This window comes from Chrysochloris asiatica, unplaced genomic scaffold (assembly GCF_000296735.1).
Source record: "Chrysochloris asiatica unplaced genomic scaffold, ChrAsi1.0 scaffold00035, whole genome shotgun sequence".
Lineage (NCBI taxonomy): Eukaryota > Metazoa > Chordata > Mammalia > Afrosoricida > Chrysochloridae > Chrysochloris > Chrysochloris asiatica.
Window position 1 is genome coordinate 3,459,877 of NW_006408553.1, and position 11,813 is coordinate 3,471,689.

Below are 11,813 nucleotides of genomic sequence, written 5' to 3' on the forward strand. Positions count from 1 at the left end.
GTCATTTGTCTCATCACTAAATCAGATTTCCATTTGCTCATATTTTAAAAATGGAGGAGTAAAAGTATAAATGAGTACAAACAAAGCGATTCACTTGTAAACACAGATACTGAAGATATCTAAAGGTATATATTCACAGAGTCAAAGTCTTCATTTGTTTGAGGCCAATATTAAATGACTTACAATGAAGATAATTCTTACATGAAAGCACTAAACAAATGGATTCGTGCTACAAATATTTATAATTACATTGCTTGTAATTCAATGTTTAAAATATGTTATAGCTCTAATTGGTGGTGGTTAGTGATAATGTGCCATGGAGTTAGTTCTGACTTATAGTGACCCTGTACAGAGTTTCTGAGGCTGCAAATCTTTATGGGAGCAGAAAGCCTCATCTTTCTCTTGCTGGGTGTTTTGAACTGCTGACCTTGAAGTTAATAGCCCAATTTATAATCACTACGCTACCAAATAATTTTTTTATACTTTTGCTTTGTGTTATTTTCTTTCATTAAGGGATAATGGACATTGAAGCATATTTTGAAAGAATTGGGTATACAGACTCTAGGAGGAAATTGGACTTGGAAACATTGACTGACATCCTTCAACACCAGATCCAAGCTATTCCCTTTGAGAACCTTAACATACATTGTGGAGATGCCATGGAGTTTGGCTTAGAGACTATTTTTGATCAACTTGTAAGGAAGAAGCGAGGTGGATGGTGTCTCCAGGTCAATTACCTCCTGTACTGGGTTCTCACCACAATGGGTTTTGAGACGACAATGTTGGGAGGTTATGTTTACAACCCACCAACTGAAAAATACAGCAGCCGCATGATTCACGTCTTGTTGCAGGTGACCATCGACAGCAAGAACTACGTTGTCGATGCTGGATTTGGATGCTCCTACCAGATGTGGCAGCCTCTGGAGCTAATTGCTGGGAAGGACCAGCCTCAGATACCCTGCATCTTCTGCTTGAGGGAAGAGGAAGGAATCTGGTACCTAGACCAAATCAGAAGAGAACAGTACATTCCAAGCCAAGAATTTCTTAATTCTGATCTCCTGGAAAACAAAAAATACCGAAAGATATATTCTTTTACTCTTGAGCCTCGAACAAGTAAAGACTTTGAGTCTGTGAATACATTCCTTCAGACATCTCCAATGTCTTTGTTTACCAACAAATCTTTTTGTTCTTTGCAGACACCAGAAGGGGTTCATTGTTTAGTAGGTTTCACCCTCACCTCTCGGAAATTCAATTATAAGGACAATATGGATCTGATAGAATTTAAGACACTGAATGAGGAAGAGATAGAAGAAGTGCTGAAGAATCTATTTAGCATTTCCTTGGAGAAAAAACTTGTACCCAAACATGGTAACCATTTTTTTACAATTTAAGAGAAAGGAGCAAAAAATGGTCATCAGTATTACTTTACGTACTGAAGGGTTTTACTTTTGAAAATTTCAAACATACACAATAATGGAGAGAATAGAATAATAAAATTATCCTGTGTCTTAATCCCCCAACTTTTTAGTTCTCAACTGATGGCCAACTGTATTTCCTCTTTACCCCCAGATTATTGTGAAGAAATATTTCTGACATCAAGTAATTTTAACCATAAAAATACCAGTGCATATCATTAAATGATAATTTAAAATAAAACATAACTGTGCATCTTTTCAAAATTAATAATAATGGTATTTTATTACAGACTGGGGTTATCTTGTGAAACATACTAATTTATGTTGGAAAATCTACAACATTTTTCTGTGTTCAATTCATAGAAAATATGGTATTGCAATATGGAGGAGATAATTTCCATTGGGAGAAAGCCATTCTTCTGAGGGCTCAAATAGCAAATGTTTTTCTTCCTTTCCTGTTCTAGCATTCTTAGGCTTCAAGAGCAAACAACCCCACCTCCAAGTCTGATAATTAACAGGGCTAATGCTTTACAATTCTGGCCTGGTGTCCACATATCTAATCACTCCCCTCCTTTAGAGGGTAGGCCAGAATATCCATGTAGTGAGTTGAGTAACACTTGGAATATAAAATTAAAACTGGTTGGGGAAGAACTAGATGATCCCTCACCTATTGTACAAAGTACATAAAAGGTCTCCATCCCCTCCTGATCAGCTGTGTTCTGAGCAAGAGGGAACTACTGACTGTGGATTTGCTCCTGTTCTGGGTGTTTGTATGTGGCTCGATCTGACTAGAGGGACGTAGCACCAATACACGGCTCACACTCCTGAGTGGGTTCTTTAGCCTGGTAGTCTTACAGCTGCTTGAGATCTTAGGTCTGCCTGAGATAGCCTGTGTGTATCATGCATTCATTAAATTCAACCAGCATTTATCCTGTCTAGTTTGTACATGTATCACTTGGGATTGGCATTCAACAAAGAAAAATGAGATAGGATATCTGTTTTCAAAAAGCCTAACAGTTTCCAGGGAAAGATTTAAATCCTACACTGGACTGCTAACTACAGGGTAAGCAGCTCAAACCTACCAGGTGCTCTTCGAAAACCCTATACAGGGTCACTTTAGTCAGAACTGACTCAACAACACTTAACAACAACACAGTATGAGTAGGTATCAAGAGGGGGTACAGTTGATAATTCCTGTGACAGTGCCTTTTAGCAACCATGGTTAGTAATGTACCATCTTCTTCAAATAGAAATCCAGTATCAGATGAAGAATTTACAACTTCCCTCTTACCCCATGCTCTGGAACTTTTCTGCTGCCGTTACTACCTGGTGGCCTATTCACCACACACACCAGGAAGACATCATGGATAAATGTTGTTAGTGCTGTGGAGTCGGTTCTGACCCACAACAACCCTGTATTAGGTTTCCAAGAAGCGACTGGTAAATTTGGACCACAGGCCTTGTGGTTCAAACAGACCTTGTGGTCCAGTGCATTATCCTACAGTGCCACACCATGACTAGATGGAAAAATCAGTGCAACAGAAATGTGCCCGATAAGTACCAGTTCTCCTTCTTCCTTGCTTTGCCACCTTTTACCTGACCTGTAGCACCATGGATTACACTTCGCAATTACAATTGTATTTTAATCTTATTCTCAGGCGCTGCTCTTTGCAGTAATCTGTTACCCCAAACTTTGGTTTTGATGCCTTAGAGCAATTAAGTCTTAACTAGTAGTCATTCTAGATAAAGAAAGAGAAAAGCCTTTATTATTATTATTATTACCAGAACACCTCACAGCAAACAGGCAGATTTAAGTGGCTCAACTGATTCTGTGTTACAATAATATTTATACTAGTTCTTAACAGTAGTAATTATTACAACATGCAAACGGGCTATAATTCTATCATTCACATTAAATCAAAAAGTGGTCATGAAAAAAAAAAAAGTCATGATGCCCGGATAAACATTAAAGGAGAGCATGATTAATTACTCTTGCTTCTGCTTGTCTAGATGGTCACTTCTTAACAGAAGGTATACAAACAGGGACCAGAGTCCAAGAAGTGCCAGGCAATTACTAACATTCTGACTTCAAACAGCTACAATATACATCTAAGGTACAAGTCTCCAGGAGTCAGAAATGACAGAGTCAACTTCTCAGTATCAGGCATTATCTCTCAGGCACAAACTTAGTGGAAAATTCCACACTAAAATGGACCCTGCCTCAGCAAACAGCCCCAGGAACAAGGTGCCAGGCGCTTTCTGCTCAGGGATCTGCCCTCAGGCCCTGGCTCTATGCCCACCCACAACAGAGCACCTGCCAGCTCTTTTCAGAAAAACTTTTCCTCCTTCTCCCTCAGACCTCTCCTTTTAGGTCCTCAAACACAAAAGAGCTAAAGACCCTCTCTCTAAAGGTTAATAGTCCACTCTCTGACTGCAATTGGTGTGGAGACTTAATTTCTTTTTTACTTTTACAAAATTTTACAGGTTCTGATCCAATTATGTAAACAGGGAGTTTTCATGTAACAGTCTATTTCCTCTTTTTCCTGAAGTTCACTTTCAGAACTTCTGACAGCCTTGGGCCCTCCCTGCAGAAATCTTCAATTGTTTCCCTTTGCATGGGGCTTGCTAGTCACTCCGCAGACCCCATACCTCGGCATTTACTCAAGAGACAAGGCTGGGACCCAGGCTTCAGGACATGAAAGACTACTGAGTGATGGTCTTTGAGCAACAAGAAAGTTACCCTGCAGGTTCTCTTTTTCCATTCAGAAAATTGAAATACTGCCCACCTGCCTCTGGTGGGAGGCATGCAGGGGTTGGGAGTGGGTATCTCTGTGTCAGATCAGTGGGATGCCATGCCTTCACTGTAGCAAAGACAAAAGCAAAGAGAGAAGAGAGGAGGAAAATGAAACACACATACAAAGAAAAGCCACTTTTTAGTGCTCCTTAAAATTCTATGCAGCCCAGCATTTCCACTCCTAGATATAAACCCAAGAAAAGTAAAAACGGGTACTCCAACCCAAATGCCCAGAGCTGCACTATATACAACAGACAAAAGTGGAAACAAACCAAAAGTACATCATCAGATAAAAGGATAAGCAAAATGTTAGTCACACAAGCATAAAAGGGACACAGTTCTGATACATGCTGCAACACGGATGAACGTCAAAATCATTATTTAAGTGAAAGAATCCAGGCATATTGTATAGTTCTAATTATATGAACTATCCAGAATAGGTAAAGCTTTAGGGAAAAAAAAAAATGAGTGGTGGTTTCCTGGGATTAGGGGCAAGAAGAAAGGGGTAGTAATTGTTTAATGGGCACAAGGCTTTATTTTGGTTTGATGAAAATGTTTTGGAGCTACAGAGAGGCGTGCTTACATAATATTGTGAATGTACTATCACTGAATGTTCACTTTAACATGGTTAATGTCAAGAGAACTTTACCTGCATAATTTTATGTTTCTATTTAGTAATGCCAGAAATGCAGACAGTAGCGTAGAATATTTCACCTCAGTTCAAAATTGTATTGATGCTACTTTTAGCCTTGAAGTGTGATGGCAGCATCTCAGAATTCTCAAGACTGTATCCATCTGTTTTTAGTACTTTCATATTGGGTTTTGCTGAAGATTTCACTTAGGGGGAAAAGTAAGGGTTTCTTAAAATAAAAAAATAGATGAAAGATTTCTAGAGACTAGCAACTGGACCAGGAGTTTTGCATATCTGCCTTCTATCCAGGGAAATATGCAACAAGGTGATTTGTAATTGAAGTGCCATGTCACAACATCAATCCAACTATTAAATGACCATTCTACAGAGCACAAGCATATTTCTGTATCTACAGAAAGATAGTTTCTATATCTATAAAAAACAGATGCTTTTTTCCTAACCTTCAAATTCTGAGAGTCAGCCCCACACCTATCTACCTTTATTTCACCCAGGCTTCAAAATGAAGCACCCATATGTCTTAAATCAGAAGCAGACCCTTTCTTGTCCCTTTATAAGAACTGATGATGGAAATGGGAGATTGGGACAAGAAAGGGAAGAAACCATTAGAGTGTGGGATCCAGACAGAGGCTCAGCTTCACTTCAGTCTACATGTGAATTTCACTCAGAGTCTGCATGGACTCAAGGCAAGGCAATTGAACTTTCATAACCTCCCACCTGCAAGCCATTAACCAAAGACTTCACTTATCGAATATATATTCGCTGGCACTCCCAGCTTTCTATGCAAAAGGGCAAAGTGGCTCCAGTAACTGAGTGGAGTCTTCTAACAAGAGTCTATTCCACAGGTTCTTAAAAGCCTAAGAACAGAGAGACTAGGACTGAAGCATAGAGAAACGATACAAGAGATCTTAGGTGAAGTTCACACAGCATTCTTCTCATCCAGACTCAGTCCTCAAGCTTAATCAACCAATCCCATGTGTCCTCTCTAAGTGGGATAAGACTGTTCTGTTCTTTTGCCCTTTCGACCTTATGGTGGAGGCCAATAGGTCTAATGGTTCTCATTTGGGTCGCCATACTAAAAAAAAAAAAAAAAAAAAACTTAACTTTTTTCCCCAGTGTCTTTGTTGTTGTTGTTGTCAGGTGCCATCGAGTCGGAACTGACTCATAGCGACCCCATGCACAGCAGAACGAAACAATGTCCGATCCTGGGCCAACCTCACTACCACTGCCACACTTGAGTCCATCAATGATGCCACCTGGCCAATCCATCTCGTTAGGGGCCTTCCTCTTTTTCTCTGACCTTCCACCTTACCCAGCATGACATCCTTCTCCAGCGACTGTTTCCTCCGGACTACATGTCCAAAGTAGGAGAGACGAAGCTTAGCCATCCTGGCCTCCAAGGAGCACTCTGGCTGCACTTCTTCCAAAACAGATCTATTGGTTCTTTTGGCAGTCCATGGCACTCTTAGTATTCTCCTCCAACACTACAACTCAAAGGCATCAATTCTTCTACGATCTTCCTTATTCACTGTCCAGCTTTCGCATCCATATGAGGCTATTAAAAACGCAATGGCTTGGGTCAGGCGCACCTTAGTCCTCAAGCTGACATCTCTGCTCTTCAATACTTTAAAAAGTTCCTGTGCAGCAGATTTGCCCAGTGCAATACTTCGTCTGATCTCTTGACTGCTGCTTCCTTGAGTGTTGATAGTTGATCCAAGAAGAATGAAGTCCTTGACAACTTCAATCTTTTCTCCATTGATAAGAATGTTGTTTATTGGTCCAGTGGTGAGGATTTTTGTTTTCTTGGCATTGAGATGTAATCCATATCAAAGGCTGTGCTCTTTGATCTTCATAAGTAAATGTTTCAAGTCCTCTTCACTTTCAGCAAGCAAGGTTGTATCATCTGCATATTGCAGGTTGTTAATGAGTCTTCCTCCACTCCTGACGCCACGTTTTCTTCATAGAACCCAGCTTCTCGTATTATTTGCTCAGCATACAGGTTGAATAAGTATAGTGAAAGAATACAACCCTGTCTCACACCTTTCCCAATTCTAAAACATTCAGTGTTCCCATGTTCTGTTCGAACAACTGCTTCTTGGTCTAGGTATAGATTTCTCAGAAGTACAATTAAGTGTTCTGGAATACTCATACTTCTCAGTGTTGTCCATAGCTGCAGACATAGTCCCCAGTTTCCTTCAGGGCCCATACCTTCCTATTTTGATTGTACCTGGTGATTCCTGTTTCTGTGGATAGATGGATACCCACTACCAACAAATCAATTCTGACTCATAGCAACCCTGTGTAAGGTTTCTGAGGCTGTAAATCTTTACTGGAGCAGAAAGTCTCATCTTTCTCCCACAGAGCAGCTAGGAGATTCGAACTTTGCTGTTAGCAGCCTAACATGTAACCCACTAGCCACCAGGGCTCCTTAACAGATGGATTGTGGTTGTTAAGTGCTGTTGAATCAGTTCTGGCTCATAGCGACCCTGTATAAAGTTTCCGAGATGCAGCTGGTGGTTTAGAACTGCCAAATTTGCGGTTAGTAGCCCAGTGCTTATCCTATAGCATCACACCAGGATGTTGTTGTTAAGTACCATTGAGTTGGTTCTGACCCATAGTGACCCTGTATAGGGTTTCCAGGGAGCAGCTGGTGAGTTTAAATTGCCATGAATTGAGCCAAATGCTGTTAACTGGTGGTGCCTGGAGGGGATTGGGACCATATAATGAAGCTAAGTGTTTGTTTTATTGAATGTAAAACAGATGATATGCTCTGTAAACCTTCACTCAATTTAAAATAAAAAGTTTTTTGTTTTTTTTTTTTAAAAGGGAGGGTGGAAATGATGAAGAGACTAAAAAACCAAAAAGACCAAACTCACTGCCACCAAGTCAGTTCCTCAGAATGACCCTAGTTAGGGTTTCTGAGACTGTATTTAAAAAGGTCTCAGACCAAAGAAATGAAGAAAAGAAGCCACTGGGAGCTACCATTTTCAGATTAGACTTCAGGGAAGAGGCAAGTCTAAGCCAGACCTTAAAAGAAAATTCCTATTTCTGGCACCATTGCAAACAAGACACATAGTGATCTATGTCTAATACAAAGTACCCAAATGTGTTAGGCAAATATTAAAAGCTTTGGTTAGGTGAGCTCACAAGAAATTAGTAAATCCTCAAGTGGGGAAAACAAGAGAGAACGAGATCTGAAAATCAAAGTGGAATCTTAGTTTTCCAGGGAAACCAGCCAGTTTTAGGAACAAAGACCATCTGGCACAAACAACAGAAGACATTTGCAGACTGTTCAAGGTGAAATTGGAAACAAACACTCAAAGAGTCACCAAATAAAAACAAAACCACTGCCATTGAGTCCATATAGACTCTTGGCAACCTGTTAGAACAAGGTAGAACTGCCCCACAGGATTCTGTCACTTGGGCTTACTATGAGTTAGAATCAACTCAATGACACCCAACATCAGCAAAGTTTAAAAAAAGCATCCTTATTTTACTGACTCCAGGCTCCAGATGTTTGGAGGCCATCTTGTCTTGGCACCATTTTAAATTAACAATTAACTCAAGCATACTCTGTAGTCTATTGGAGGCCTTTCATTTTTCCTTAGTATTGACAAAAACTCTGAGTGTCTGTCTGTAGTCCTTTAGAATAACCTTTACCTCTATTGAAACATTAAAACAGCAACCTAAGAAACTAAGTACCACAAGAAATGCAAGCAGAAATCATAGAACCTTAGCTTGTTAATCATATTTAATCAATAGCTGAGGTTAGTTTGGGCATTTTTGGGTTTTTTATTGTGAATTGATTATCAGTTTTACATTTGACAAATCGTGCACTTGGTTCCATTTCAATAGATTGCAATCCTCTCCATGAAACATCAGCCATTCTACTTCCTTTCTGTGACTCATTTCCATTACATCTCCCATGTTAACTCTTTGGAACTTTTTCCTTAGGTAGATGCTGCCTTTGATCTTGAATTGTTGACCATTCTAAGTAAGCATATCTTACTAGTGTTGTTGAGGTTTGGTTTTTAACTCGGAAATTTCTTTATGAATTACTAGAACTCTGTTCCAAAACCTGGTGCTGGATGACATTTAAGTTATTGCTGGAGTTGTTTGTTTTAATCAACCACTGATTTTCTCACTACTCCCCTCTTCACTTTTACAAAAAATGTATATCTGGTGCTTTTTTGTTTATTTTTCTTTTAAGTATTTATTGTGAATTGAGTGATAGTTTACATGGAAGAACATCAGTTTTATACTTATTATTTCATTCCAATGATTATAATTCCTTCCATGCATCATTATTCAACAGTATTCATATATATATATTGGGTATACAAAAAAACACTTGGGAATATATAATCATTTAAACCACCAAAGAGCACATTCTGCAAGCCTGCTTCCTAGCTGCCAGCACACAGCTCCTCTCTTCCCATGAGTCTAGAGTCCTCAGCTGCTCTCTCTCTCCATGCCCTCATCTCTGCCTCCATCTCTGGTGTCGCTGCTTCTCTGGATAGGGTTCCATATTCTGCTTGTGTTCTTCTTCCTTGATGGTCCTAGGGTGCTCTGTTCCTGGACTATAAGATTAATTACTCCAGTGCTTTTTTAAAAACAAAGTTGATCAACTGTTTGCTCTTAAGATTTCCTTAATTCTTGTATATACTCTATTGATGAGTAAAACATCAATTCATTTAGAAAGTGAAGAGAAGGAATGACTATATACATCTCTTACTTTATATATTCTCCATATATGATGAGGGTGGAGTCCTGGTGTGGTGCTGTGGGTTAATGGGCAAGGTTGGCTTGAACTGCAAGGTGGGTGGTTCAAACTCACCAGCTGCTCCTCAGAAGCCCTATACAGGGTCACTATGAGTTGGAATTGACTTGAAAGCACATAACAACAACAACAACTATGAGGATAAGTCCAAAGTATAGCTACAAAATCGTATAAATCTTTATTAAAGAGAAACATCCAAAGGGGAAGATTTTGTGTCTCAATTTATCTTCCATCTAAGTATATACACTGCTGAAGGTAGTTTCTTCTCTGAAGAATTTTGTGTTCTTAAATTTACAGCACATCAAATAGTCAGTTTTGGCATCCTAAAAAGGTAGTGAAATCAGGTTCCTTTTAAATGGTATTAGAGTTTGGGGGGAAAAAAATAAGTCTGATGGTCAAGGTCAGGACTGTAAGGTGGATGGGATAAGACTTCCCAAAGAGATTCTCATAGTACAGCCCTTGCTTTGTACAAAGAATGAGCAAGGCCATTCTCGTGATGGGGGAAAAAAAAAAAAAGCCCACTTTGGTGTCAATTTTCATGGCATTATTCTCACCAATTCAGTCTTCAGTGTTCCTTAAACATTTTCATACTACCATCCCCCCTCCTCAGACCCCCATGATTGTCCTGTGTCCTTCAAGAAAAGCTATCAAGATTATTTCTTGGGAATCTACCAAGACAGGCACCATAACCTTCTGAGCTAATATCTGCTTGGAATGTAACCAAGCAGATGACCTTTGAAGCCACTATTTTGATTGGACTTTTGTTTGACAGACTCTGACAAGACTAAGACAACTATACTACTCAGAGAAATTGTCTGCAGCCATCCAATGAATGTATGTTTAAGTATGTTTTGTTTAGAATAAACCTGTGTATGTATGAACTGATCCAAAAAACAACATTCTTATCAACAGAGAAAAGATTGAAGTTGTCAAGGACTTCGTTCTTCTTGGATCAAGTATAAACACTCATGGAAGCAGCAGTCAAGAAATCAAACAATGTATTGCATTAGGCAATTCTGCTGCATTGGACCTTTTTTCAAGAGTTTAAGAACAAAGATCTCAGCTTGAAGACTAAGGTGCACCTGACCCAAGCCATGGTATTTTCAATAACCTCATATGCATGTGAAACTGGACAGTAAATAAGGAGGACCATAGAAGAATTGATGCTTTTGAATTATGGTGTTGGAGAAGAATATTGAAAGTTCCATGGGCTGCCAAAAAAAGCAACAGATCTGTGTTGGAAGAAGTGCAGCCAGAGTGCTCCATGGAGGCCCAGATGGCCAAACTTTATCTCTCATACTTCAGATATATTGTCAGGAGGGACCAGTCACTGAAGAAGGATATCATGTTTGGTAGGGTGCAGGGTCAAGAAAAAGAGCAAGATCCCTAACGAGATGGATTGGCCAAGTGGCAGCTCAATGGACTCAAGCGTGGCAACAGTAGTGAGTTTGGCCCAGGATCGGGCCGTGTTTCGTTCTGCTGTGCATTAGGTCGCTATGGGTCGGTACCGACTCCATGGCACCTAGTAACAACAACAACAACCCTTATAACCATCATTGAATGGTTCTTTTATCAAGAAAACCTTTTGTTAATTTTTTACAACAGTGGTTTTACATAACATTTGTCCCTTGGGAATTGACTCATTTCACTCAGCATGAACTTCAGCATAAAGGTTGAATTGTTGTTGTTGTTAAGTGCCTTTGAGTCGCTTCCGACCCATAGCGACCCTGTACAGGGTTTCCGAGGGTGTAAATCCTTACGGGAGTAAAAGGTCTCATCTTTCTCCCGCGGAGCGACTGGTAGTTTCGAACCGCTGACCTTATGGTTCGCAGCCCTATTCGTAAGAAAGAATACAACCTTGTCGTACACCTTTCTTAATTTTAAAAGATTCAGTGTTCCCATGTTTTGTTCAAATAACTGCCTTTTGGTCCAGGTACAGATTCCTCATGAGCACAATTAAGTTTTCTGGAATACTCAAACTTTGCAATGTTGTCCATAGCTTATCATGATCCACACTATTGAAAGCCTTTTCATAGTCAATAAAGCACAAGTAAACATCTTTCTGATATTCTCTGCTTTCAGCCAAGATCCATCACACATCAGTAATGCTATCCCTCGTTCCACTGCCTCTTCTGAATCCAGCTTGAACCTCTGGAAGTTCTCTGTCAATGTATG

General features: G+C 39.7%; 1 protein-coding gene across 1 annotated transcript; it reads left to right on the plus strand.

Annotated features, from left to right (window-relative positions):
- Positions 1-490: 490 nt before the first annotated feature.
- Positions 491-1,391, plus strand: LOC102816841 (arylamine N-acetyltransferase 1-like). Its single transcript, XM_006859906.1, has one exon. The coding sequence runs from the start codon at positions 519-521 to the stop codon at positions 1,389-1,391; it is 873 nt and encodes a 290-aa protein (XP_006859968.1). The 5' UTR covers positions 491-518.
- The last annotated feature ends 10,422 nt before the right edge of the window (positions 1,392-11,813 follow it).

Bases quoted from the DNA above. Each gene is read 5' to 3' on its own strand.
- LOC102816841 (XM_006859906.1), top strand. From the start codon at position 519: ATGGACATTGAAGCATATTTTGAAAGAATTGGGTATACAGACTCTAGG.